Source organism: Pelobates fuscus, chromosome 7 (assembly GCF_036172605.1).
Source record: "Pelobates fuscus isolate aPelFus1 chromosome 7, aPelFus1.pri, whole genome shotgun sequence".
NCBI lineage: Eukaryota > Metazoa > Chordata > Amphibia > Anura > Pelobatidae > Pelobates > Pelobates fuscus.
Window position 1 is genome coordinate 106,529,618 of NC_086323.1, and position 24,097 is coordinate 106,553,714.

The 24,097-nt window shown below is 40.1% G+C and overlaps 1 protein-coding gene across 1 annotated transcript in view; it reads left to right on the forward strand.

Annotated features, from left to right (window-relative positions):
- Positions 1–24,097, forward strand: part of GRIN2B (glutamate ionotropic receptor NMDA type subunit 2B) — a 527,768-nt gene that overhangs the window by 387,447 nt on the left and 116,224 nt on the right. The window contains exon 5 of the mRNA XM_063426354.1: positions 23,555–23,669. Within this exon, the coding sequence (XP_063282424.1) occupies positions 23,555–23,669 (115 nt within the window). The remainder of the gene's footprint in view (positions 1–23,554; positions 23,670–24,097) is intronic.

Below are 24,097 nucleotides of genomic sequence, written 5' to 3' on the forward strand. Positions count from 1 at the left end.
GTTGGGATTAGGGAATGTAGGACTGTAATAGCCCTTACTGGTGTATAGCAGGGATCATGTTGCAATGCCGGAAAGGAAAGAATACGGCTCCCACATTCCTCATAAACTTGTGCTGTGGGAGGCACTGTTATTATAGTAGTTCCTAGTATTTCTGAACCCTGTAAACAGTATTAGCAGACCTCTTCCCTCCAGAAGGTAGGATGCAAACAGAGGTTCCCTGTTACATACATTGTAGGGAGGATCCTATGATAAAAATTAGGTGATCCCTTATATTCCCAAGGGAACCAACCAGGATCAACCGGGGAGGGGGGGGGGTGTTACCAGGACTCATGGTTCAGTGGAATGGGTAATGGACGGTCACTATATACGCTGGCACATAGGTGCCCGGTAATTCACACTTCACATGTACAGAAAGAATTATCTGTTAACAAAAAGGCCTAGATTAAAGACTGGACAACACAAATCTATATACATATATACACAGTGGGAGTACTCATCAATTAATAAACGGGGTGAAGGTAAAGCCTTCATTGAGGCCTTTGGGGGCAAGTGTGTCGAATTTGTAAATCCAATAACATTCCCTTCTTTTTAGGGTTTGATCTAGATCTCCACCCCTTTTGCCCAAATGGATTTTCTCTATTCCCGCAAACTTAATACATTTAGGGGTGTCCATGTGGTTGGTTCTAATGTGTCTGGCAACTGACGTATCTCTGTTGGATGTTACAGAGTGGACATGTTCCATAATGCGTCGCTTAAATGGGCGTATAGTTTTGCCCACATATTTCATGCCACACTTACACGTGAGTAAGTAGACCATTCCCTGGGTATTACAGTTGAAGAACTGTTTTATGGGAATCTCCACAGAGTTGTTGTAGTTGGTAAGGGTTTTTGACCCTTTGGCTATGTATGTACATGCAACACACTTTCCACATTGGTACGAGCCGTGTATAGTCATCCATGTGGTGTTTATTTTTTTAGGGGTGGTGAGGTAACTGGGTACAAGCATCTCTTTTATGTTTTTACCTCTTTTCGCTGTAATAGACACCTTAGTGGAGATGGTGTTCTTCAGATGTGGATCTTGTGTCAAGAGAGGCCAAAAACGGCCCATTACTTTCTTTACCTCTTTCCATCCAGCATCGTAGTTTGCTACACACCTGATTAGTTTCTTAGAATCCTGCTTGGGCTCATCCATGAGTAGGTCATTGCGAGTACTATTGAGTGCTCGCTGGTAGGCATGCTTTAGGCAGCGATTTGGATAGCCTCTTTGTTTGAACCTGAATCTCAATTCGGTTGCTTTTAGTTTGAACAGATGCCAAAAATTGCACAGCTTATTCAATATATGGTCTTACCAGTGATATATAAGAGGCACAATTATATTCTCGTCTCGAGAATGAATGCCCTTTTTCATGCATGACAATACCTTACTGGCCTTGGCCACTGCTGATTGACATTGCACATTGTTGCATAGTTTGTTGTCTATTCCCAAGTCCTTTTCGTGTGTTGATATCCCTAATTGGCTTCCATTAAGGGTATATGTTGCTTGTGAATTCTTTACGCCGAAGTGCGTAAAGTGCGAACATTAAATTTCATCTGCCATTTGAGTGCCCAGTCCCCCAGTCTATCTAAATCCCTCAGCAGCAAAGTAATATCTTGCTCACATTGTATTATTCTACTGAGTTTTGTGTCATCTGCAAACACTGAAACATGACTTTCAATGCTTTCTTCAAGATCATTTAAAACATGTTAAATAGAAGGGGTCCCAGAACAGACCCCTGAGGGACACCACTTGCCACCTCTGTCCAGCTTGAAAAATTACCATTAACTCTTTGTACTCTATTTTTAAGCCAATGTTCTACCCAAGAACAAGCATTTTCATCTACGCCGATTTCCTTAAGTTTGAACACTAATCTATTGTGTGGAACTGTATCAAATGCCTTGGCAAAATCCAAATAGATCACATCCACTGCAACACCCTGATCTATACTTCTACTTACTTCTTCATAGAATGCAATCAAGTTAGTTTGACATGACCTGTGCTTCATAAAACCATGCTGATTATGCTGATTATGCTGATAACCATGTTCTTCTCAAGGAATTCTTGAATATTATCCCTTAATAACCTTTCAAATATTTTCCCGGCCACAGAAGTTAAGCTCACAGGTCTATAATTTCCAGTCAAGGATTTTGAGCCCTTTTTGAATATAGGAACCACATCTGCCTTCCTCCAATCCTCCGGAACACTTCCTGAAAGAAAAGAATCTTGAAAAATTAAAAACAGAGGTTCACTTATTTCTACACTTAGCTCCTTTAGTACTCCTGGATGGATACCGTCAGGCTCTGGAGCTTTGTTTATATTAACTTTCTTTATTTGCTGCAGCACCTTGTCTTGAGTTAACCAATTACAATTATTCTGCAAGTTTTTATTAGCAATCATTTGCACGTCTATTGTTGTTTGAGGGGTCAGCGAGTGTGTGTATGTGTGGGGCAGTGTGTGTGTGAGGGGTGCCATGAGGAGTGCTGTGTGAGTGGTTATTGTGTTTTGAGGGGCAGGTGGGAGCAAATTAAATGTATTACTTTTTTTTAATTCAAAAATTATTACATTTAATATCCCCCCTCCCTTCTTACCTTTGCTCAGAGAGGGGGAACATTTCTCAATACCTGGTGGTCCGGTGGAGAATCCCTGGTAGTCAGGTAGGAGTGAACTCTAGCCTGCAGATCCTGCAGATAGAGTTTAATCTGGCGAGATTCGGAGCGTTGCCGTGGTAACAGTGGCAACGCTCCGACCTCGCGAGAGGAGACCCGGTGGAGCTGCAGGCTGAGCTCCCGGGTCCTCTCTTCCTCCCCTGCCGGCTGCCAGCAATGTGCCTTTGTGCCGGAGGGAAGATCTCTGATCTCCCCTCCAGTCAGTGAAGGAACATAGCAGGGCTGGCGCTTGGATGGCGCTGCCCCTGCAGGGGAGAGCCGGAGACAAGGCAAGGGAGTGAGCACTGAGCATAGGGTAAGAATGTTTTATTTAATTCTACTGTGAATGGGGAGCCAGTGATGGAACTAGCAGGGAGGCCCAGCAAATACGGAGTGGAGAAATGGGTAAGGTGGATTGCCTGGCAGTGGCATTTTATGGTCTGAAGTGAGAGAGCCGGAAGAGGAAGGCCATCTGCAGTTAGTAGGTGATTGCAGTAGTCGAAATGAGAAATAAAAGGGGTCTTTCTTCAAGATCCCAATTCCACAGTTACATGTAGGAAAAGAAAGACAACAAATACATGCAAAACTGTAATGTAATAGAAATTTAATAATCATATGCTTTTTCCTACTTCTAGCCAGGGCCGGACTGGGAATGAAAACCAACCCTGGAAATAGTTGCATACCAGCCCAACTGCATACAATTTAATACACTGGCCCTCTTCCCCCTAATTTAATACACTGCCCTCCCCCTAATTTAATACAATGCCCCTTCCTCCCTACTCAATACACTGTCCCCCTCCTCCCTATTTAATACACTGCCCCCTATCCCGACAATTTAATACACTGCTCTCCCCTTCCCTCCCCCAATTTAATACACTACCCCCCTCCTCCCAATTTACTACACTGCCCCCCTTCCTACACCCTCCCCATAATTTCATAAACTGCCCTCTCTCCCCACAATTTAATACACTGCCCCCTCCTTACAGCCTCCCCACAATTTAATACACTGCCAACTCACCACAATTTAATACAGCCTCCCTCCTCACAATTTAATACTACCTCCCTCCCCACAACTGAATACTGCCCTCCCCACAATTTAATACACTGCCCCCACAATTTAATGCACTGCCTGCCCTCCCTCCCCACAATTGAATACACTGCTCCCCACAATTGAATACTGCCCTCCCCACAATTTAATACACTGCCCCCCCTCCCCACAATTTAATACACTATCCACCCTCCCCACAATTTAATACACTTCCTTCGCTCCTGACAATTTAATATACTACAGCTCATCTTCCCCTACCTTAAGATGAGCTGTCCACCAGTTCCAGCCCGGCCTGCACAATCTCTTCTCTGCTCAAGCAGGTACTGCAAGTAGGAGGAAAGGAGTGAGTGGCTGGCCTGGTCTGCAGATAGCCAGCCACTATGTGCACTAAAGCACCGCCGCGCTGCCGCCAGGTATCACATCATACGCTGTTCTTATCCGGCAGCCGGCGTGGACAAATACTTTATGTTCTTGCGGCCATAGCTGGTCGCAAAGGCATGCGATTGGCCGTGGCCCAGTCCGGCCCTGCTTCTGCCCTTACCGAATGTGCAGTGGGCTAAGGGTACGTTTTCTAAAATTACATGAGACATTACAGTTCTCCATATCCCCTTGTAGGAGCTTGAAGAAAAAAAAAATAGGAATAAAAGTATAATAAACTAGGTTGGAGATGCTAAGATTCTGACACTTGATACAACTGCATTTAACACTCCCACCCATTCCCATAAATAAAATGACCCTCTTGTGCATTGCTAAATAATTTAAAAAAACAAGTATATTAAATTATGTATCCGTTCCTACATCTCCTACACATTTAAATATCTAGGTCAGTGTCTACTGTAAACTTTATCCTAGGTTTTAACCATTTTGCTTCCATATGGATGGGCAAGAAGTGTATTGTATATGAGCCGACATTCGTCAGGATTGAACCTGTAAAAACAAAGCATCTTTCCATATGAGAGCAGATCAAGATTAGCATAAGTACTGATTGAGCAAATGCTCCAGGCCCATACTTTGCTGTCTCCTCAATGAATGGTAACGGTTTTGTGCTTGAGGGGGTTGGGAGTAGATAAGAAAATGAGAAGCAAAGATTTATAGAATAGTTAGTAACAGCTATTATTGTTTATTTTCCTGGAGTGACGCATAAAGCAAACCTACAATAATGCTGTGCTTCTCTTCCTCTATATTTTCTGGTGTCCCTGTCCCTAATTTAAAGAAAAAAAAATGATATATATATATATATATATATATATATATATATATATATATATGTAAATATATATACATATATATATCTATATATACTCGTACGAACGCTGGTATTTCAGATACCCGTTTCCTCCCAAACTGCTTAAGGCTGAGTGAGTATAGCTCACAGTTCGGGTGTTGATTTGAACATTCTCCAGAAGAAAATGCGGTATCCGAGTAAATTCTCCAAGCAATCAGACGTATATCCAAACATCAGCCTAGACTAGATGAAGGGTACAACAGGAATGAATATATTCAGGCCAACTGGCCGGTTTATATGCAAGTCCCCATGCAAGAGGTTTACCGTGACATATTCCAGGGGCATTCCCCACTGGACCTGAGAGGGGACTAGGGGACTCTCAGGTCCAGGACACTCCCACACAAAACAGGATAATCCCTCCCCTGTGCCTGTGAGATAATTGAGTCAGGAACTGTACTAAACACAATTATCTCCAGGCACAGAAAACATAAATTTTAACAACACCCTGAGAGTACTCCCAAAACACATGGATAACCCCGATCTGGGGGACCAACATATCCAAAAATCACCCAGATCAGTTCCGGGGTTCGGGATTTCCATGGAAGTCATAATTTGACTGACCGCACACGAGGCTCCTGCCCAAAAGAGTTCCATTAAATCAGGCTGTGCGGTCGGTCTCTTTCGGGAGTACAAAATACAGTAAAAATATTGAATGTAGCGGTTCGTGGGTACGCTCAGTCTATGTCCCTCGTTCGGGAGCTTGCTCCCATCGAACACCATTCAATTCCCACACGTTTTACTGAACTTCAAAGGAAGTGGAAGTTCTAGCGGTGTTCACACCGTCAACTGTCCGATTTGAGTTCCATGCACTTGACGGCCAAACACCGCTCTATGTGTTCGCGGCTAAAGATGGCCGCCGCCACGTGTTCGCACATATGAACGGCAGCCACCCAGCTAATGTTGCGGTTAACAAGGTCAATAAGGTTAATAAGCAGCACACTTCTCCCACGGGTGGTCCAAGAGTTCGGGAGTTGGTTCGGTACACGAACACAATACTCCTAATCCGTTCAGTAAGCCCCATATACCGAACCATATAAGTCTAAAGGCACGAACAGAGCCTTTTTAAAGTACCGTATATACTCGAGTATAAGCCGACACGAATATAAGCCGAGGCCCCTAATTTTACCCAAAAAACCTGGGAAAACGTATTGACTCGAGTATAAGACTAGGGTGAGAAATGCAGCAGCTACTGGTAAATTTCTAAATAAAATTAGATCCTAAAAAAAATATATTAATTGAATATTTATTTACAGTGTGTGTATAATGAATGCAGTGTGTGTGTATGAATGCAGTGTGTGTGTATGAATGCAGTGTGTGTGTATGAATGCAGTGTGAGTGTATGAATGCAGCGTGTGTATGAGTGCAGCGTGTGTATGAGTGCAGCGTGTGTATGAGTGCAGCGTGTGTATGAGTGCAGCGTGTGTATGAATGCAGTGTGTGTGTATGAGTGCAGTGTGTGTGTATGAGTGCAGCGTGTGTATGAGTGCAGCGTGTGTATGAGTGCAGCGTGTGTATGAGTGCAGCGTGAGTGTGAGTGTGTGAGAGTGTGTGAGAGTGTGTGAGAGTGTGAGTGTGTGAGAGTGTGAGAGTTGCAGAGCCTTGGTGGGGGTGGGTGTTTTTTTTATTATTTAAATTTTTATTATTTAAAAAAATGTTTATTATTATTATTTTTATTTATTTAATTATTATTATTATTATTGTATTATTTTTTATTATTTAATTATTATTATTTTTTTATTATTCATTATTTTTTTTTCGTCCCCCCTCCCTGCTTGATATATGGCAGGGAGGGGGGCTCCTTCCCTGGTGGTCCAGTGGCATTGGCAGTTCAGTGGGGGGAGGGGGGGCTGGCAGAGATCTTACTTACCCGTCCTGCAGCTCCTGTCAGCTCTCTCCTCCTCCGCGCCGTCCGTTCAGCTCCCTCTGTCAGCTCACAGTGTAAGTCTCGCGAGAGCCGCGGCTCTCGCGAGATTTACACTGGGAGCTGACCGAGGTGCTGAACGGACGGCGCGGAGGAGGAGAGAGCTGACAGGAGCTGCAGGAAAGGTAAGTACAGCTCTGCCAGCCCCCCTCTCCCCCAGTCTGTATTATGGCAATGCAAATTGCCATAATACAGACTATTGACTCGAGTATAAGCCGAGTTGGGGTTTTTTAGCACAAAAAATGTGCTAAAAAACTCGGCTTATACTCTAGTATATACGGTATATTAGCCAAGGTGGTCATATTCCTGGCAAGAGGCTGGCCAGCAGGCCCCTCCAAGAACCCGTGGCGAGGTTCAGTTCGTCACATATACCAAGAGGACTCACCTGAACTGCATACATTATAAGGGTGCTGTTTGGCTCTTGGGTGTGTGTGTAACACCAAATCATATATTGTTTATTAAGAAATTTCCAGGATTTCCTAACGATCACTAGCAAAACATGGCAGACATTCATGTATTTACTTCATGCTGTCCACATCTTTAGGTTACATCAATTATGGGACAGCAGCTGTTATGTTAGCAGTGTTCCATGTTTACTTGAAAGCAGTCTGTTCCATTTCAATAGTTTAGTGAATATGACCCAAACAGCGCAAAATAGAAATGAGACAACTAAATTGTATAACCTTTTATTAAAATACGTTGATTAAAACCTTAAAACATGGATCTATCAAGCATGCATTTATATGTATTCATAAGTTTAAAGGTTTGTGGTGAACAGTTCACCCAGGTCTTGACAGACTTACAAGTCCAATGCTGCCTGAATGTTCCTTTTCCTGTTTATTGAGTACTTATGAGAAAATAATTCAAGTTATTGTAGTTAATCCTGTGTACATTGATACTGAGTCATAAGTGCGCAAAGTACCCAATGTAGCATAAAATCCATGCTGGATATTTCCTGTTAGGTTATTCAGCGTCTTTCCGGTTTGTGCTTTCCGTGATGCCAGAGCAGGGGAGGGCTGGCAACCTTAGGCATGGGGGGTAAATCCCGTCAAGTGGCCCATTGCACCAAGAGGAGAGTAAAAACACCTTACCGATATGATTGAAAGGGAGGGGGGGGGGGCTAAACAGACACACTCACTGACAGGCACACACACTTGCTGATTTGACACACACTAACACACACTCACTGACAGGCACACACACACACACACACACTGTTACAGGCATACTGACTCACACAGACAGACATACTGACACACACACGCACAAAAACACAGGCATACTGGCTGACACACACAGACAAACTGGCACACAAACACAGACAAACTGGTACACACACAGAGGCATACTTGCACACACATAGACAGACATACTGACACACAGACACACACAGACACACATACTTGCACACACATAGATGGACATACTGACACACATAGAGACATACTGGCACACACACTCAGACATACTGATCCACACACAGGCATACTGACACACACACACACACACACACACACAGACATACTGACACTCACAGACATACTGACACACACACACAGACACAAACAGACATACTGACACACACACACAGACATACTGGCACACTCACAGAGAAATACTGACACACACATCCATACTGACACACACAGACATACTGATACACACAGACATACTGACACAAACTTTATATCTTTAAAGCCAGTAGACAGGGGTTGAGCAAGGGGACAGGGCTGTAAAGGGGGCTAGGAGCTGTAGTGGGCGTGGGGGGGAGAAGGGGCTGTAGTGAAGAGTATGAGCTGTAACTTGGGTGTTAGGAAATGTAGTGGGGTGATAGGTGCTGAAGTAGGTTGATGGCAACAATTTGGGAAGGGGGCTGTGGTATGGGTGATATGGGTTGCAATTGGGGGAGAGGAGCTGTAGTGAGGATGTTATGGGGCTGTGGTGGGAGGGCATGGGGTGGAGGAAGGGGGACAGGAACTGAGAGGGGGGACAGGAGCTTAGATGGTAGGACAGGAGCTGAAAGGGGGGGACAGGAGCTGAGATAGGGGGACAGGGGCTGAGGAAGGGGGACGGGGCTGAGGAAGGGGACAGGGGCTAAGGAAGGGGATAGGGGTTCAGGAAGGGGAACAGGGGCTGAGGAAGGGGAACAGGGGCTGAGGAAGGGGAACAGGGGCTGAGGAAGGGGACAAGGCTGAGCAAAGGAACAGGGGCTGAGGAAGGGGAACAGGGGCTGAGGAAGGGGAACAGGGGCTGAGGAAGGGGACAAGGCTGTGCAATGGAACAGGAGCTGAGCAAAGGGACAGGGACTGAGCAAAGGGTCAGGGCTGAGAATGGGGACAAGGCTGAGGAAAGGGACAGGGTTGAGGAAAGGGACAGGGTTGAGGAAGGGGACAGGGGCTGAGGAGGGGGATAAAAAAATAAACACATTAAGTGTATTCCCCCCCTCCCTGAGTCTTACCATAGGCCAGGGAGAGGTGGGCAGGAGCCAGGAGCAGGAGCCAACAGGAGCAGCAGCCAGTGAAGTCGGCCTCTCCTGATTATGTTCTGGGAGAAGAGCAGTGAAAGTCACACCCCCTCCTCCTGACATAATCAGTAGAGGCCGGCCACTCCATTGGCTGCAGGCTGCAGGGAGAGAGGTAAGATGAAAAGTCCCCAGCCAGAAGTAGGGGGATCTGATTTTTCCTTTTTTAGCTGGATGCAGACAGCCCTGGATTTAGCCCGTACTGCAGTCCTCCGGCATCACGAAAAGCACAAACCGGAGGGACGCTGAAGAACCTAACAGGGAATATCCAGCACAGATTTTATGCTACATCGGGTACTTTGCACACTTATATTAGACCAATGGCTAAGTGTCAACGTACACAGGATTAACTACAATATACTTTAATTATTTTCTCATAAGGATGCAATGAACAAGAAAAGGAACATTCAGGCAGCATTGAACTTGTAAGTTTGTTAAGACCTAGGTGAACTGTTCACCACAAACTTGCAAACTTATGAATACATTTATATGAATGCTTGATAGATGGATGTTTTAGGGTTTTAATCATTTTGATTTAATTTAGTTGTCTCATTTACATTTTGTGCTGTTTGGGTCAAATTCACTTAACTATTAACTTAAAGGACCACTATAGGCACCCAGACCACTTCAGCTCAATGAAGTGGTCTGGGTGCCAGGTCCATCTAGGGTTAACCCTGCAGCTGTAAACATAGCAGTTTCAGAGAAACTGCTATGTTTACAATAGGGTTAATCCAGCCTCTAGTGGCTGTTTCATTGACAGCCGCTAGAGGCACTTCCGCGCTTCTCACTGTGAAAATCACAGTGGGAAGATGCTGATGTCCATAGGAAAGCATTGAGAAATGCTTTCCTATGGACTATTTGAATGGGCGCGTGGCTCTTGCCGCGCATGCGCATTCGACGGATGACATTGGAAGAGGGAGGAGAGTCCCCAGCACCGAGGGAGCCCAGCGCTGGAGAAAGGTAAGCGTTTAACCCCTTCCTCCCCCTAGAGCCCAGCGAGAGGGGGACCCTGAGGGTGGGGGGACCCAAAGACCCTATAGTGCCAGGAAAACGAATTTGTTTTCCTGGCACTATAGTGATCCTTTAAGGATACCTCCTACCAAGAGCAGCACCAGTATCATACAGATACATATGTATATATAATTTTATGTTTATTAGAAGTTATCTTCTAGTATGTACAATGTTTAAAATGTTACTATTGCGTATATCTTTTTTCTGTTTTAATGACATGTAAAACATAAGCTTGTTCTCATATATAGAATACAGCCAGTTTGCTTTTTACTATATTATGTATATAGCGCGGTCCCCAAAAAAACCATAACAGTATTTCTATTAGGGTTTTTTATTTTCTCTACATGTTCCATTTTAATGTTCATCAATGTTATGGCTGGCATTCTATGATCACTAACTTTGTAATTAAAAACAATTAAGTGTATTGGACAGGTTTATTGTGCAAACCACCAAAGTGTGATAATTAATTGGCATTGTGAATGCTCAGAGACATTATGCTATAGACATACAAAAATAATGTAGCCTCTACATTACAACAAATCAAACAGTTTTAAAAAAAAAATCTGAAAAAATATGTGTAGATTGTTTTCTAGGTTCTGTTAATTAGTGTTAGTTAGCTGTTTGTGGAGGAAGGTCGATATTATACTGAAAAGTGTAAATCTATCCAGAATATAGCAGTATACCATGTGATATCACTGTACGTTTTCCCTGTCATCTCCCATTTACACGCTAATATTGCTGGAGGAAAGCATTAGACTAGTGAACAGAAAGCGGACAGATGGAATATGGCAAAGACTATAAGACCAATGTATAAAATGTAGATGTGCTGGAAACAATTGTATTTTATTGTGTGGGTATTAATTAAATACATATATATATATATATATATATATATATATATATATATATATGTATATGTACAAAACCTGGGGTTCCGTTCTCAATGTTTCTCCACTTACTTGCTCCTGGTGCAAATTCTCCGACCAAGCAAATCTTGGTATTGATCAAAAGTGACGCTGTTTATTTAAGCTGCCAGCATAATACCACACAAACAAAACTAAATCAAAGTTTCAGTCCTCACCAGGACTTTAATCAAGACCTGATAAAATAGGTATTGTATAGGTATCTTTGTATTGTGCCATGTTCTGTGTATTGTATAGGTATCTCTGTTGTCTACCCAACTCTGTGTATTGTACAGGTATATTTGTATTGTGCCCATTTCTGTGTATTATATCTCTAATTGTTCTCAGCTCTCTTTGTGGTATGGTAATCGCTGTATTGTACTCAGCTCTATGTATTTTATAGATATTTATGTGTTGTGCCCAGCTTGTTTTATTGTATAAACATCTCTGTAGTATGTTCTCTGTATTGTATGAGTATCACTTTACTGTATAGAGAGGAGTAATATTCTGGGGAAGAATTCTGGTGTCCCACCATCTTCAAACATCACCAGCCACCACAGGTTGAAATGAAGTTTAACCATACAAAGACTGATTCACTAATCAATACATTTAACTGTTATCTTGATAATATACCTTGTAATTTGAAGAAAAAATTAAACCTGACCCAATTCTTCCACTGGTCAAATTATAAGGGTTACCTGATAATTGCATGTGTTGAATATCCGTGTGTTACATAGGATATTTAAACAAATTAGTTAAGACCAGTATTGTATTACGTATATTTTAAGGATACATGTACCAGAGGTCTATTCATTAACAGATTATTCACTAACGTGAGAACGCAAAACTGAATTAAAAGTGAATTAAAATAATGTACAGTTGTGCTCAAAAGTTTGCATACCCTGGAAGAAATTGTGAAATTTTGGCATTGATTTTGAAAATATGACTGATCATGCAAAACAAATGCTTTTATTGAAGGATAATGATCATATGAAGCCATTTATTATCAAATAGTTGTTGGGCTCCTTTTTAAATCTTAATGATAACAGAAATCACCCAAATGGCCCTGATCAAAAGTTTACATACCCTTGAATGGTTGGCCTTGTTACAGGCACACAAGGTGACACACATGTAAAAATGGCAATTAAAGGTTAATTTCCCACACATGTGGCTTTTTAAATTGCAATTAGTGTCTGTGTATAAATAGTGTCTGTATATCAATGGGTTTGTTAGCTCTCATGTGGATGCACTGAGCAGGCTAGATACTGAGCCATGGGGAGCAGAAAAGAACTGTCAAGAGACCTGCGTAACAAGATAATGGAACTTTATGAAGATGGAAAAGGATATAAAAAGATATCCAAAACCTTTAAAATGTCAGTCAGTACTGTTTAAGCACCTATTAAGAAGTGGAAAATTCGGGGACCTCTTAATCCCAAGCCATGGTCAGGTAGACCAAGAATGATTTCAGCCACAACTGCCAGAAGAATTGTTCGGGATACAAAGAAGAACCCATAGGTAACCTCAGGAGAAATACAGGCTGCTCTGGAAAAAGATAGTGTGGTTGTTTCAAGGAGCACAATATGACGATACTTGAACAAAAGCTGCATGGCCGAATTGCCAGAAAGAAGCCTTTACTGCGCCAGTGCCACAGAAAAGCCAAGTTAAAATACGCCTGACAACACCTTGACATGCCTCACAACTTCTGGCAGACTGTAATTTGAAGCGATAAGACCAAAATAGAACATTATTGTCACAACCATAGGCGCTATGTTTGGAGAGGGACCAACAAGACCTATAGTGAAAAGAATACCATCCCCACTGTGAAGAATGTTGGTGGCTTACTGATGTTTTGGGGGTACATGAGCTCTAAAGGCATAGGGAATCTTGTGAAGATTGATGGCAAGATGAATGCTGCATGTTATTAGAAAATACTGTCAGAAATTTGCATTCTTCTGCACGAATGATGCTCATGGGATGCTCTTGGACTTTTCAGCATGGCAATGACTCTAAGCACAAGGCCAAGTTTACTCTCCACTGGTTACAGCAGAAAAAGATGAAGTTCTGGAGTGGCCATCACAGTCACCTAGCCTTAATATTATTGAGCAACTCTGGGGAGACCTCAAATGTGTGGTTCATGCAAGATGACCAAAGACTTTGCATGACCTGGAGGCATTTTGCCATGACGAATGGGCAGCTTTACCGCCTGCAAGAGTTAGGGGCCTCATAGTCAACAAAAGACTGCACGCTGTCATTGATGCTAAAGGGGGCAATACAAGGGTATGCAGACTTTTGAACAGGGGTTATTTTTTTTTTCTTTGTTGCCATGGTTTGTTTTATGATTGTGCCATTCTGGTATAACCTATAGTTGAATATAAATCCCTTAAGAAATAAAATAAATTTATTTTGGCTGCTCACTCATGTTTTCTTTAAAAATGGTACATATATTCTCCAAGGATATGCAAACTTTTGAGCACAACTGTAACCACAGTGTTTACACCATGTTTGCATGCTAGAAAATTTTCCCGTGGTACATTTAGGCTAGGGTAGGTTGTTACATGTAAATGTTGACTATAGTATTGTTATACTTTGATTATCAATCTTTTACAAAATCGAAGGTTATCTCTTACATAAAATCAGCGATCCAACAAGTAGAGAAAAACTGCTTTTTCCAGATATTTGAAATAATGAATGTATAGATGCTTATATGCTTAAGATCTCTAATGTTGTACAGTTTAAAACAAATTAAACAAGTCAGGATTGCTGCAAACACATGTAAATTGCCCCATTCTGCAACAATTATGAACTGCATAAAAAAAGGGGTGATCAAAAGAACGCGTATGCTCCTTGCAAAGGAACTGCTTTGCCCCCTTGTGTTCGATTGGTTTAAAAAGGAATAAATTAACCTATTTAGTAAGATAAAACAATCTGCAATACATCGTTTTGTTTCCTTCAAATTACTGAAGACAAGCATAGGTAACACTATTCAACAAAATATGGCAGTATGTGGGAACATAAAAGGGACACATATCCAGAATTACAAAGTAGAGATTGAAGTACAATTTTGTATCTATCCCCCTCCTCCATCTTGACAGATGTGGGTAAATGATTAAACAGCCAAACCATATCAAAGCTTTGATGGACCCCAAATAGATAGGTACGAAGAGCTGAATAAGCTATGTCCTATATTATGGGATTTTGAACTTATACCTGGGTTTTGAGGTACCATGATTTAAACTGAAACAAACGATACAGTATGATGCATAATGTAGTGTATTATCTATTATATGATTAGCAAGCTACTCTCACGTAATAAACTAAATATTCCATACATTTCTGCTGGCACTATAGTGTTCCCTTAAATCTAATTGAAAGAAAATATTTTGTTTTTGTCTTTTCTTTGTACAGAGTGGTTTACTATAACATGTGTGCTGTTCTATATACCTACCTATACGATCTTGCTTTGCTGTGGACAGGCTTAGAAATTTTAATGATGTGTCTTATGATGTATCAAATGTACCGTTTACAATTCTTCCTTTAGAGAATTATTAATTAAAGCTATTAAGGCCACATTTATAGCTTTGTTAACACACTGGGTAATTTTCAGCAACTGCGGTAAGTGTAGTAGTGCACAGGGAATCCACTATTTGCTGACCATCTTCATGGTTATCTAGAGTGCCATGATCGGAATCCAAATTGACTCCAGAAGGGACTTGGCTCGGTGTTAATGTCAAATTTCCACTAGTTAAGCAGTTACAAATTCTTTTAAATGTATCTTGAGTCAGTGTGAGTTAAATAATTTAGGCATATATATTTATTTTTTTATTTTTAAATAGATTATTTATTAAAGATATTTAACAGGCAATGCTACAGTCTACAAAAAAAAAAAAATACCATATGTGCACATATAGCTTTGTCGAATAAGGACATATAGCAAACAGTGTAGGAACTACAAAAATAAAAGCGGAACTGATGAAAATCACATAAGGTTGTTCATAAGGACAGCTCTGCGGGTAATTTAGAATATGCTAAGTGGATAAGATAAAAAAGGACCAGCAAGAGCAATCAATAATAGCATCTGTGAACATATAAAGAAGGGGGGGGAGGAAAGTAAGCATAACTGCCACAGCATGCTGTAGTGGTAATGGTGCCAGGAGGTCCCTGGTTGCCTGCCTTGTGTACGTAGTCAGTCTATTTTAGAATGGTTTGACTTTTTACCTCTGCCGGACAGGATCCACTCCCTGCTTATAATTCACAGCTCCTTTTTAGGCTCATTGGCTGAGAGTGTGAACTGATTGCTGTCAACCAATGAACTGGCTGACTACTTATAATGGGATGGGGGTACATGGGCACTCTTGACTGAAGTGGGTGTAGGGTTGCATCCTGCAGGACACCCCGGCCCATCTAAGCAGTCTCTCTTTTTTCACAAGATAGTAGGTAAGCCAGAGAAATATAAATAAGAGCTAAGCTCTGCTGAGTTGACTCCACCTCCACAGGAAATCACAATCCTCTTTTTTTTTTTTAGAGGACAGTGAGGTTATGGGGTATAGTGATGTCATCAACTCAGTGCACTCTAATCTCCCATTGGCTGGACTGAGTAAGTTACTCAGAATACTTTAAATAAGGAAATTGTTTTGTGAAAAGAGGGAGCTTGGCTAAGGGGGCAGAGTTAAAGTGGTTGCCATGGGTTAGGCTGAGGCTAGTTGTAGGCCATTTGCCTAATAAAGGCTTAAAATAAGCTACGATCAAAATAAAAGTGTATTTTTGCAGCTTTTGATGCATCAAGTCCTCTTTAGTCAGACTGTGCAGCATTTTTTCTTAAATAATGTGAAGCTTGGGCAGGCTGTACTGTGCATTCACAATTAGAATGCTTTTATTTGTATGGAGAGATTATGTAGTATTTGAAATGAGGGTTAAAAGCTTCACTCTGGAGTACCCCTTTAAGTGAATGAATCACGAATATTATGATCTGGTCCAGTGCTAACCTAAGCACATTAGCTTCTTCCACCATTGATCTGTTCCTGGAAATAGATCATGGAAATCAATTCAATTCTTGGTGACCCGCAGATAGGTTATATGGGTAAATGAAGAGAGGGTTCTTGAATTTATGAAGCACTGTCCTATTTAGCATTGCTACTAATTTGCAACAGAGGTTGACATAATGTATTAAGATTTCGTTTGTTAAAGTAAAAAAAAAAAAAATGCACATAACTATTGCAAAAATAAATTTGGCTTGATATACTTTAGGAATTGAATTCAAAAAGAACATCCACACTGTTTAGTTAATTGCTTATTGAATGAATGATTAGATATTTATTTTAGTTTGGCTGGTGACTTTCCTATGCATTTCTCTCTAGTACATTGTTGATTAATGTAATGGCAAATGTATTTTTTTTAAGGTGCTTTTACCTAACAGTGCTTAAAACCTTATTGTTACAATTTTATTATAATTTACTACCAGAATTCCGCTCTGTATTGCATACAAGAAATACAAAAACCGCTATCAAAGATCTGACGAACCATTTATTATTATTACTAACATTTATAAAATGACAACAAAGTCTGCAGCACTGTAAAATTGGGTAAAAGGACAGTACAATATACACAAAAAGTTAAAGGGACACTCTAGACCCCAGCTGCTTTGAGATGTCTGTGATTAGACAGCCACAGAAAGTCTGGGCGGTGTTAGAAGGGGAGTGTTTGCAAAGGCAGCAGACAAGAGATCTGCAGGTTTTGCGAGCTGTTTTTAGATCTACCCCCATTGAAAAATGCATAATTAAATGCATGCAAGTTTCCATTTGGGGTATATGTATTAAGCAGTGATTTTTATTTATTTTGTATTTGGCAGTGGAGTGTCCCTTCAAAGATTGTCCATGATCTGAGATCTAGTATATTCTTAGAGATCTTATGACATTCCATATTTAATCCACAGTTCTATTTATTGACTCTCATCCATCATATCCCAAGTGTAGTACACTCCTTGAATAATATTGGACAACTGTACCAATCAGAAAAAAAGTGCTAGACTGGAATACAAATTTTACTAGCCCATTTCCATGTTATGTGTATGAAAAAAAAATAATAATTGAATTTCCTACTATCCTTATCAGGTAGTTTTTTCAGGGAGTAGACATGAGAAAATGTAAGCCATATTGATATGCATGTGTAATTTATTTTAGTAACACTTTGACATGTAACCCCACATTTAGGTGTTAATTTACAGATGGAATCCAGAAGGAACTGTTTAGAAAGACAGCATGCACACTGTCATGACTACTCTAGTCCTTTAAGACCTAAGGATGCCTTGTTCCCTACTCCTTTCACTCTATATTTTTCATCTGTCACTCTACATTAATGCTACCTTGACCCTATCCTCACTGGTGTCTAATACCACTGACCACACATATTCCAACTGATATCATGTTTATATGAGTCCAAACCTCTACCTCTATTCATTATTATCCCAAAGTTCATGTTTCCCTTTACACCTACTACCACTATTCTTTTTTTCACTAACATTGTTACCAAAACTAACCCACATGATAGCCACTGCTGTTTAACCTAGCACTACTGATATCCTTTATCATTACGACTATCCACTTGTATGACCACTACCAACACACTTTTCACTAAAACCTCCACTACCCTCCTCTACTCCCTTTACAGTTGTCCCCTAAAATGTACAGTACCCACTCATCCAGGACAATGTAATGCTTTCACTACTCACTCCTACCCTCTATTCTTTAATTTCTGCTACCTCTATACATTAATAATACTACCCACTGACTACTTGTAATGCCCTCTCCTTCATGATCTTAACTATCACTTCCTTCTCCAACCCTTCTCATACTCTTTAACCACTGCTGATGTAAATAACATGCCATAATTTGAATATCCTTTCACAACATTTTCACTATCACTAGACTCCTACACTACTACTACAATCCTTATACTCTCCCACTCTCAGTACATCTATCCACATATTGATATTCAGCCTTTAATGACTCCCAACTACCACAAAAAAAAATCTAAGTTTTACGACTCATTCCCTGGTCCCTGACTTTCACTTAATACTAATAGTATGACTACCCACTCCTAACTAACTACCTTACCAGACTTTTACTCGTACTGACTGTCAAATTGATTGTCAACTTAAAAAAAAACAGGCTCCTATTTCTAGTCCTACGTATACCCACATACTGGATTCATAGAATCAGCTCTTAACATTTATTGGCTACTTTCCATGCTCTATGGTTAAAAGTAGCCATTAAGCATCGTTAATATCCAAAAGCTGCTTAATCTGTGCAGCTATCAATTACCTACAGGTTACCTTGGTCCATCCTGCCTCCACTGATACCACCATCAGTTAATGTTTACTATTTTGCAAATGCAACAAAAACAGAGAACATGAGAACTCTCAGAATGGGCAAAAACAACCTATATTTGCATTTAAGACTCATCCTACCCATAAGGGCAGTCTGGAACCAAAATCCAGTTCGCTCTGCACAAGTGAAACAGCAACCCAGGACAATCGTTTCAGCCGTGTTTGTGAGTTTGCAGTTGTTAACTTGTCTTTTCCTCTCTACACCTAAATAAACCAGGTGTAGTTGTAAGTCCAATAACACCAGGTGATTTTTACAATTTAGCTTGGAAATCAGAAATTAAAATCTTCGGCAGCCCATCATTTCCTGCTGTTCACAGTTGTGATTTGTAGTATGCAAAGAGACAGCAATTACTAACGTTAACAAAAGCCATTTGAGAAATTACTGACTGGTTAGGAAAAGATGGCAACAAGCATGCAAACCAGCCCTTGATCTCTTAACATATTTACTTAAAAGTGCTGTTCCACTTCCTGTGTTGTACATAACAAAATACAAGACAACAACATCACTCTTGATTTTGAATAGCCAAAACCTGCGTACAAATTGTTCTTACACATGTCAATATTTATTAGATTCATATTATTACCTAAAGTGAAATAGAAAAATCATGGTGTGCTCGAGAAACAAAACATAATTGTCTAATGTATAAAAGTATTTAGCATATCATTTCCCCCAAACAAACAAACCAGAACACTGGGGCTGGAGTGGAATCGACGATAAGTGGAATTTATTTCAGTAAATTATATAAATGTAGTTGTAGTGAGAGGTCAATGAGCATTTTTTTGCTTCCCCAAAATGAACATTTTCTTTCATTCCACTTTAAAATAACGAAACACAAAGGCTCATGGGAGAATAGCATTTTATATTTTAATACATATCTTAATATATTTATGCTGTAGTGACTTTTCTGATGTGAACTGACTTACCAAAATGCTACTGGGAGCTTTTAAAAAGAACAATATGAACCTTTTTAATGCAATTGTAAAGTCGCGTATAAATTGTAAACTCCTTTTTATTAAGCAACCTCAGCTTGAATCCCTGCAAAAGTAAAATGTAATTAATTGTGCTGGGAGCCCACAGTCAAGCTGCAGCGGAAGTCAAATATAATACTATCTAAGTGTCTCCGGAACAGCATCGGTAAATAGACTCTGAGGATTAGGAGTAATTGTTGCCATGGTGACTGCTCCATCTTTAGAACTTTCGGATGGCTTTTTATGTGCATCTTCCTGCATATTTGTAGGATCACAAAGAACACTAATGATTCCTTAAATAAATACAAATTACAATTGTATCTGAAGTCTTGCTGATATTGTAGTCGGTTAGGTGAGAAATAACGGTGTAAATGCTGAGCACCGATGACGAATATTGTTCTGCAAGATACTGACTGGTTTGTGGTCTTCTCCACATTTTCAGCATTTCCTTCAGTTTGAAATTTGGAGGGGGTCAATGGAAGGTTTAGCTAAGCTTTACATTATTACAGATCATCAAAAAGCATTCACTTTGCATGCACGGCTGCGTTACTATAAGACCTTCGTTCTCATTCAGTGCCAGTATGATTGTTTTTCGGTGGAGTTTCTATTGTTGAAATAACACACAATGACTTCATAGCTTTTTATAGTTTTGTCCCTCTGAAGCTTCCTTTGGTTTGATCGCTGGACCGTGACATCCACGGGCAGCTTTCCTACATCTTCACTCCTCTATTTTTCCTACATTCTGCATCTCACAGTCTGTGGGTAGATGTTTCCATGGTAACACTATCCTTTATGCTTTTGAAATTACACTCTGTTAAAATTGTTAACCCCTTAATGTATGACTATGGATGACATAGTATACCCTTATTTCTGAATAAATTGTACTGTGCATGGCAAAACACAAATGTCCTTTATGGTTTCTTTGGTTCCTTTCTATTTAAGGAGACTACTTCCAAACAAACATAACTAATTCCCATTTTGTAATCCTTCCAGTTTGTTTCTATACATTGTGTTTAGTTACCAAAAATGTAGATAATGATATACCGTTATTTGGTTACAAAGTATAAAGGTGTCAATGTTGGATTTTCAGAGAAAACTGCAAAGATGGCTTCCAGATATTATGCAAGTGCCTGCAATGTAGCTTTGCATTGTGGGATGCTTGAATGTTACGTATCTGCACTTAAAGCCGAGATGCCTTGTTAGCATGCATTGTGGGATGCCGTGTGTGTCATATGAGGCAGGTAGCATCATTTGAAACAGCTTGCAAAATTGTCTGTCAGCCATCTTAAGTCCATGTTCATTAACTTCAGCTAAAGCTAAAGGATACCTAATGCATTCTAGGCATTTGTTTATTTTTGTATTTCACAATCAAAATAAAGCTTATGTGTATATTTATGCAACATTGACTCTATTAACCACATATTTAGTATCCCTTCAAATGATTTAAAGGAACACTATAGGGTCAGAAAAATAAACATGTATTCCTGACCCTATAGTGTTTAACCCACCATCAAGGTGGCTTGCCCCCTCTTACTCCCCCTATAAAAGTTTAAAACTCACCTTATTTCCAGTGCAGCGCGGGTCCGCTGGTGCTGGCTCTGCCCCCCCCCCCCCTTTGTGGCATCATCAAAATGGCAGATTTTTTGCCAATCCAATGCTTTCCCATAGGAAAAGCATTGGATTGGCTCAAATCGGCACAGGGGCAGGGTCAAATGCCGTTTCGGGCAATCAAGACATCAACATAGCGATGCATTGAATCAATACATCTCTATGAGGAAAATTCTGCGTCTCCATGCAGAGCGTGGGAATGCTGAATGTTAGTGCTGCTTTTATGGCAGCACTGACCCAGGAAGCACCTCCAGTGGCCATCTAAGGAGTGGCCACTTGGAGGTGTCCCTAGAGGCAATGTAAACACTGCCTTTTCTCTGAAAAGACAGTGTTTACATGAAAAAAGCCTGAAGGGAACTATTATACTCACCAGAACAACTACATTAAGCTGTAGTTGTTTTGGTGACTATAGTGTCCCTTTAAACTACTATGTCATACAACATTAATAAATCCTAACCAAAGTAATTCTAAATAAAACACAAATAAGAAAATACACTATATCTAAAATTGCACCTGTGTAGTAAAAGCTGAGTAAATAGCCTAAATGGAATGTAAAAGATACTGCAGTTTGTATATATATTAAAGGCATGATTGTTGGAAATTTGGCTGAAAAATTGTTTATCCAATATCTGCATCTGGAAGTACACTGAACTGATTTGAATGCTGTGGCATAAACAGTACAAATTACAACTGGGGACAAAATTATTTCCCGAACAAATAAATAGACCTGCTGTCTAAACTGTGAAAATCAGTGATAATAATAAAGCAATATAACATATGAAAACTTAAAAAAAATAAGATAAAAAATTATAAAGGTATGCTCCCTTTTCCTTTTTACAGCAAATCTCTTGGCTTCGATCCTATTTAAGTAATGTCTACTTCAACCAGTAAATTGCTGAACTCCCCAGCCTGTCCTGGCCCTCCCACAGATTGTTATGGGAGAAATACTGAGCAGTGAGCAATGAGCATGTATGTATGTATATCATCACACAGGAGTATGTTCGATAATGTATCATATCGAACATAGGAGTATGTTCAATAATGTTGACAACATATAAGAATTGCTTCCAGAGTTACCTTTGTTTTCCCCAATTGAATAAGATATTGTGAGCAACTCACTTGAATGAGAAAGTGCAGTGCTGTGCTTTTCCAGAAATGTACATCTTTATGTGCCTCAACGCATTCTCTTTGAAGTGGGACTAAGGTTGGTGCAAGGCTTTTTTTTGTGTGTTCAAATAATATACATCATGCAAAAATAAAACATGACAGTTTGGAATCCAGATCTGTACCACTGCGATGTCTGTGGCTTCTCAGAGCACCACTAGAGACCGTCATCAATTCTTCCTCAGTACTACTAGATTGAAGCAGTCACATTAGTGATTAAACTCAGCAAATAAAATGGCTTCTCCTGTTCCATAAAAAAGCCAGACATGGCATAATGTTATAGGAGCTACTACAGTTTAATGGGAGAATTACAGAGCAAAGTATGCTAAGTCACACATCATCATGTCATCATAGCAGAGCAGGATTAACCATAATAGAACCCTAGGCTGCTTCCTAAAGCCCGGGATTAGACAGGGGGCCCTTGAACCTTGAATTTATTTTGCCCCACTAACCATCACTATGTGAAGAATGAAAGGAGGGCACAAATTGGTAACATGCCTTCTCTGCATCATAGTCACATCACAGTCATTAGATATCACAGATTTAGAGAACAAATATGGCAACTAAGGGATCCATGTAAGTGTGCCAACAATACTGTCTATATGATGGCTTGGGTGAACTACAATGTACTAAACTCTATATTTATGTTCAATTCACTCTACATAGTACGCTGTTTCAATCTTTTTTATTACGCTTTCCTAGTTGACAAATCTGTTAAAAAATGTGTGAAATTATGGTGAACCACTTGTTATTAAAACTCTATTTAAATACAGCATTACATCACTACAATCTATTAAAACATATGGGTAGGAGTAATGTATTCCTTATTTAGCTTTCCGAATACAGTGATAGAGTGTCTGCTATTTTTATGAGCTTTGAGGGTCTTACCCCAGAAAATTGAGATGCATCTGTTCAGCAAGTTCCTTGATCAGTAATAAAATTATTGAAACTCTTCTTATTGCTTTGTACACTTTTTCATGTCTGCAAGTGTCATGACATCATTAAAAAGAATCAGAAGTCATCCCTTGCATTTACATGGTGCTTTTTTTGTTTTTGTTTCAGATATTTGATCAACGTGACATTTGAAGGTCGGAATCTGTCGTTTAGTGAAGATGGCTACCAGATGCATCCAAAACTGGTCATCATCCTACTCAATCAGGAGAGGAAATGGGAACGGGTAGGAGACAAATTTTGGATTCTAGAAATATTAGTCAATTAGTTGAACACATAACTGACACCTGCTTTGTTTGGGTTACATGGGTCACAAATTGGTTCTAATCAGTTCTTACAACTTTTATTTATTCTCAATATCTTGTGTAGTGTGTGTTTAGCATAATCATTTGGTTTCATATGATTTTATCCATTTTCTGTTATGCAACACTTATTTATACAGGGATAAATGTGAATAAATTCACTGTTAAAGTTGATTGATGATTCTGATAGCATTGTTAGAAACGTTGATGGGCATCTAACTGCTTCGTGTAGTAGGCGAGTTCATGGTTAAATAAACCATAGATTACTGCCCAGTAACGTTATTCAAGAGGGAGATCTTAAATTAGGGGAAATAGTCAGAAGGATAGGGGATGGCAGCAGTATTTATTAGAC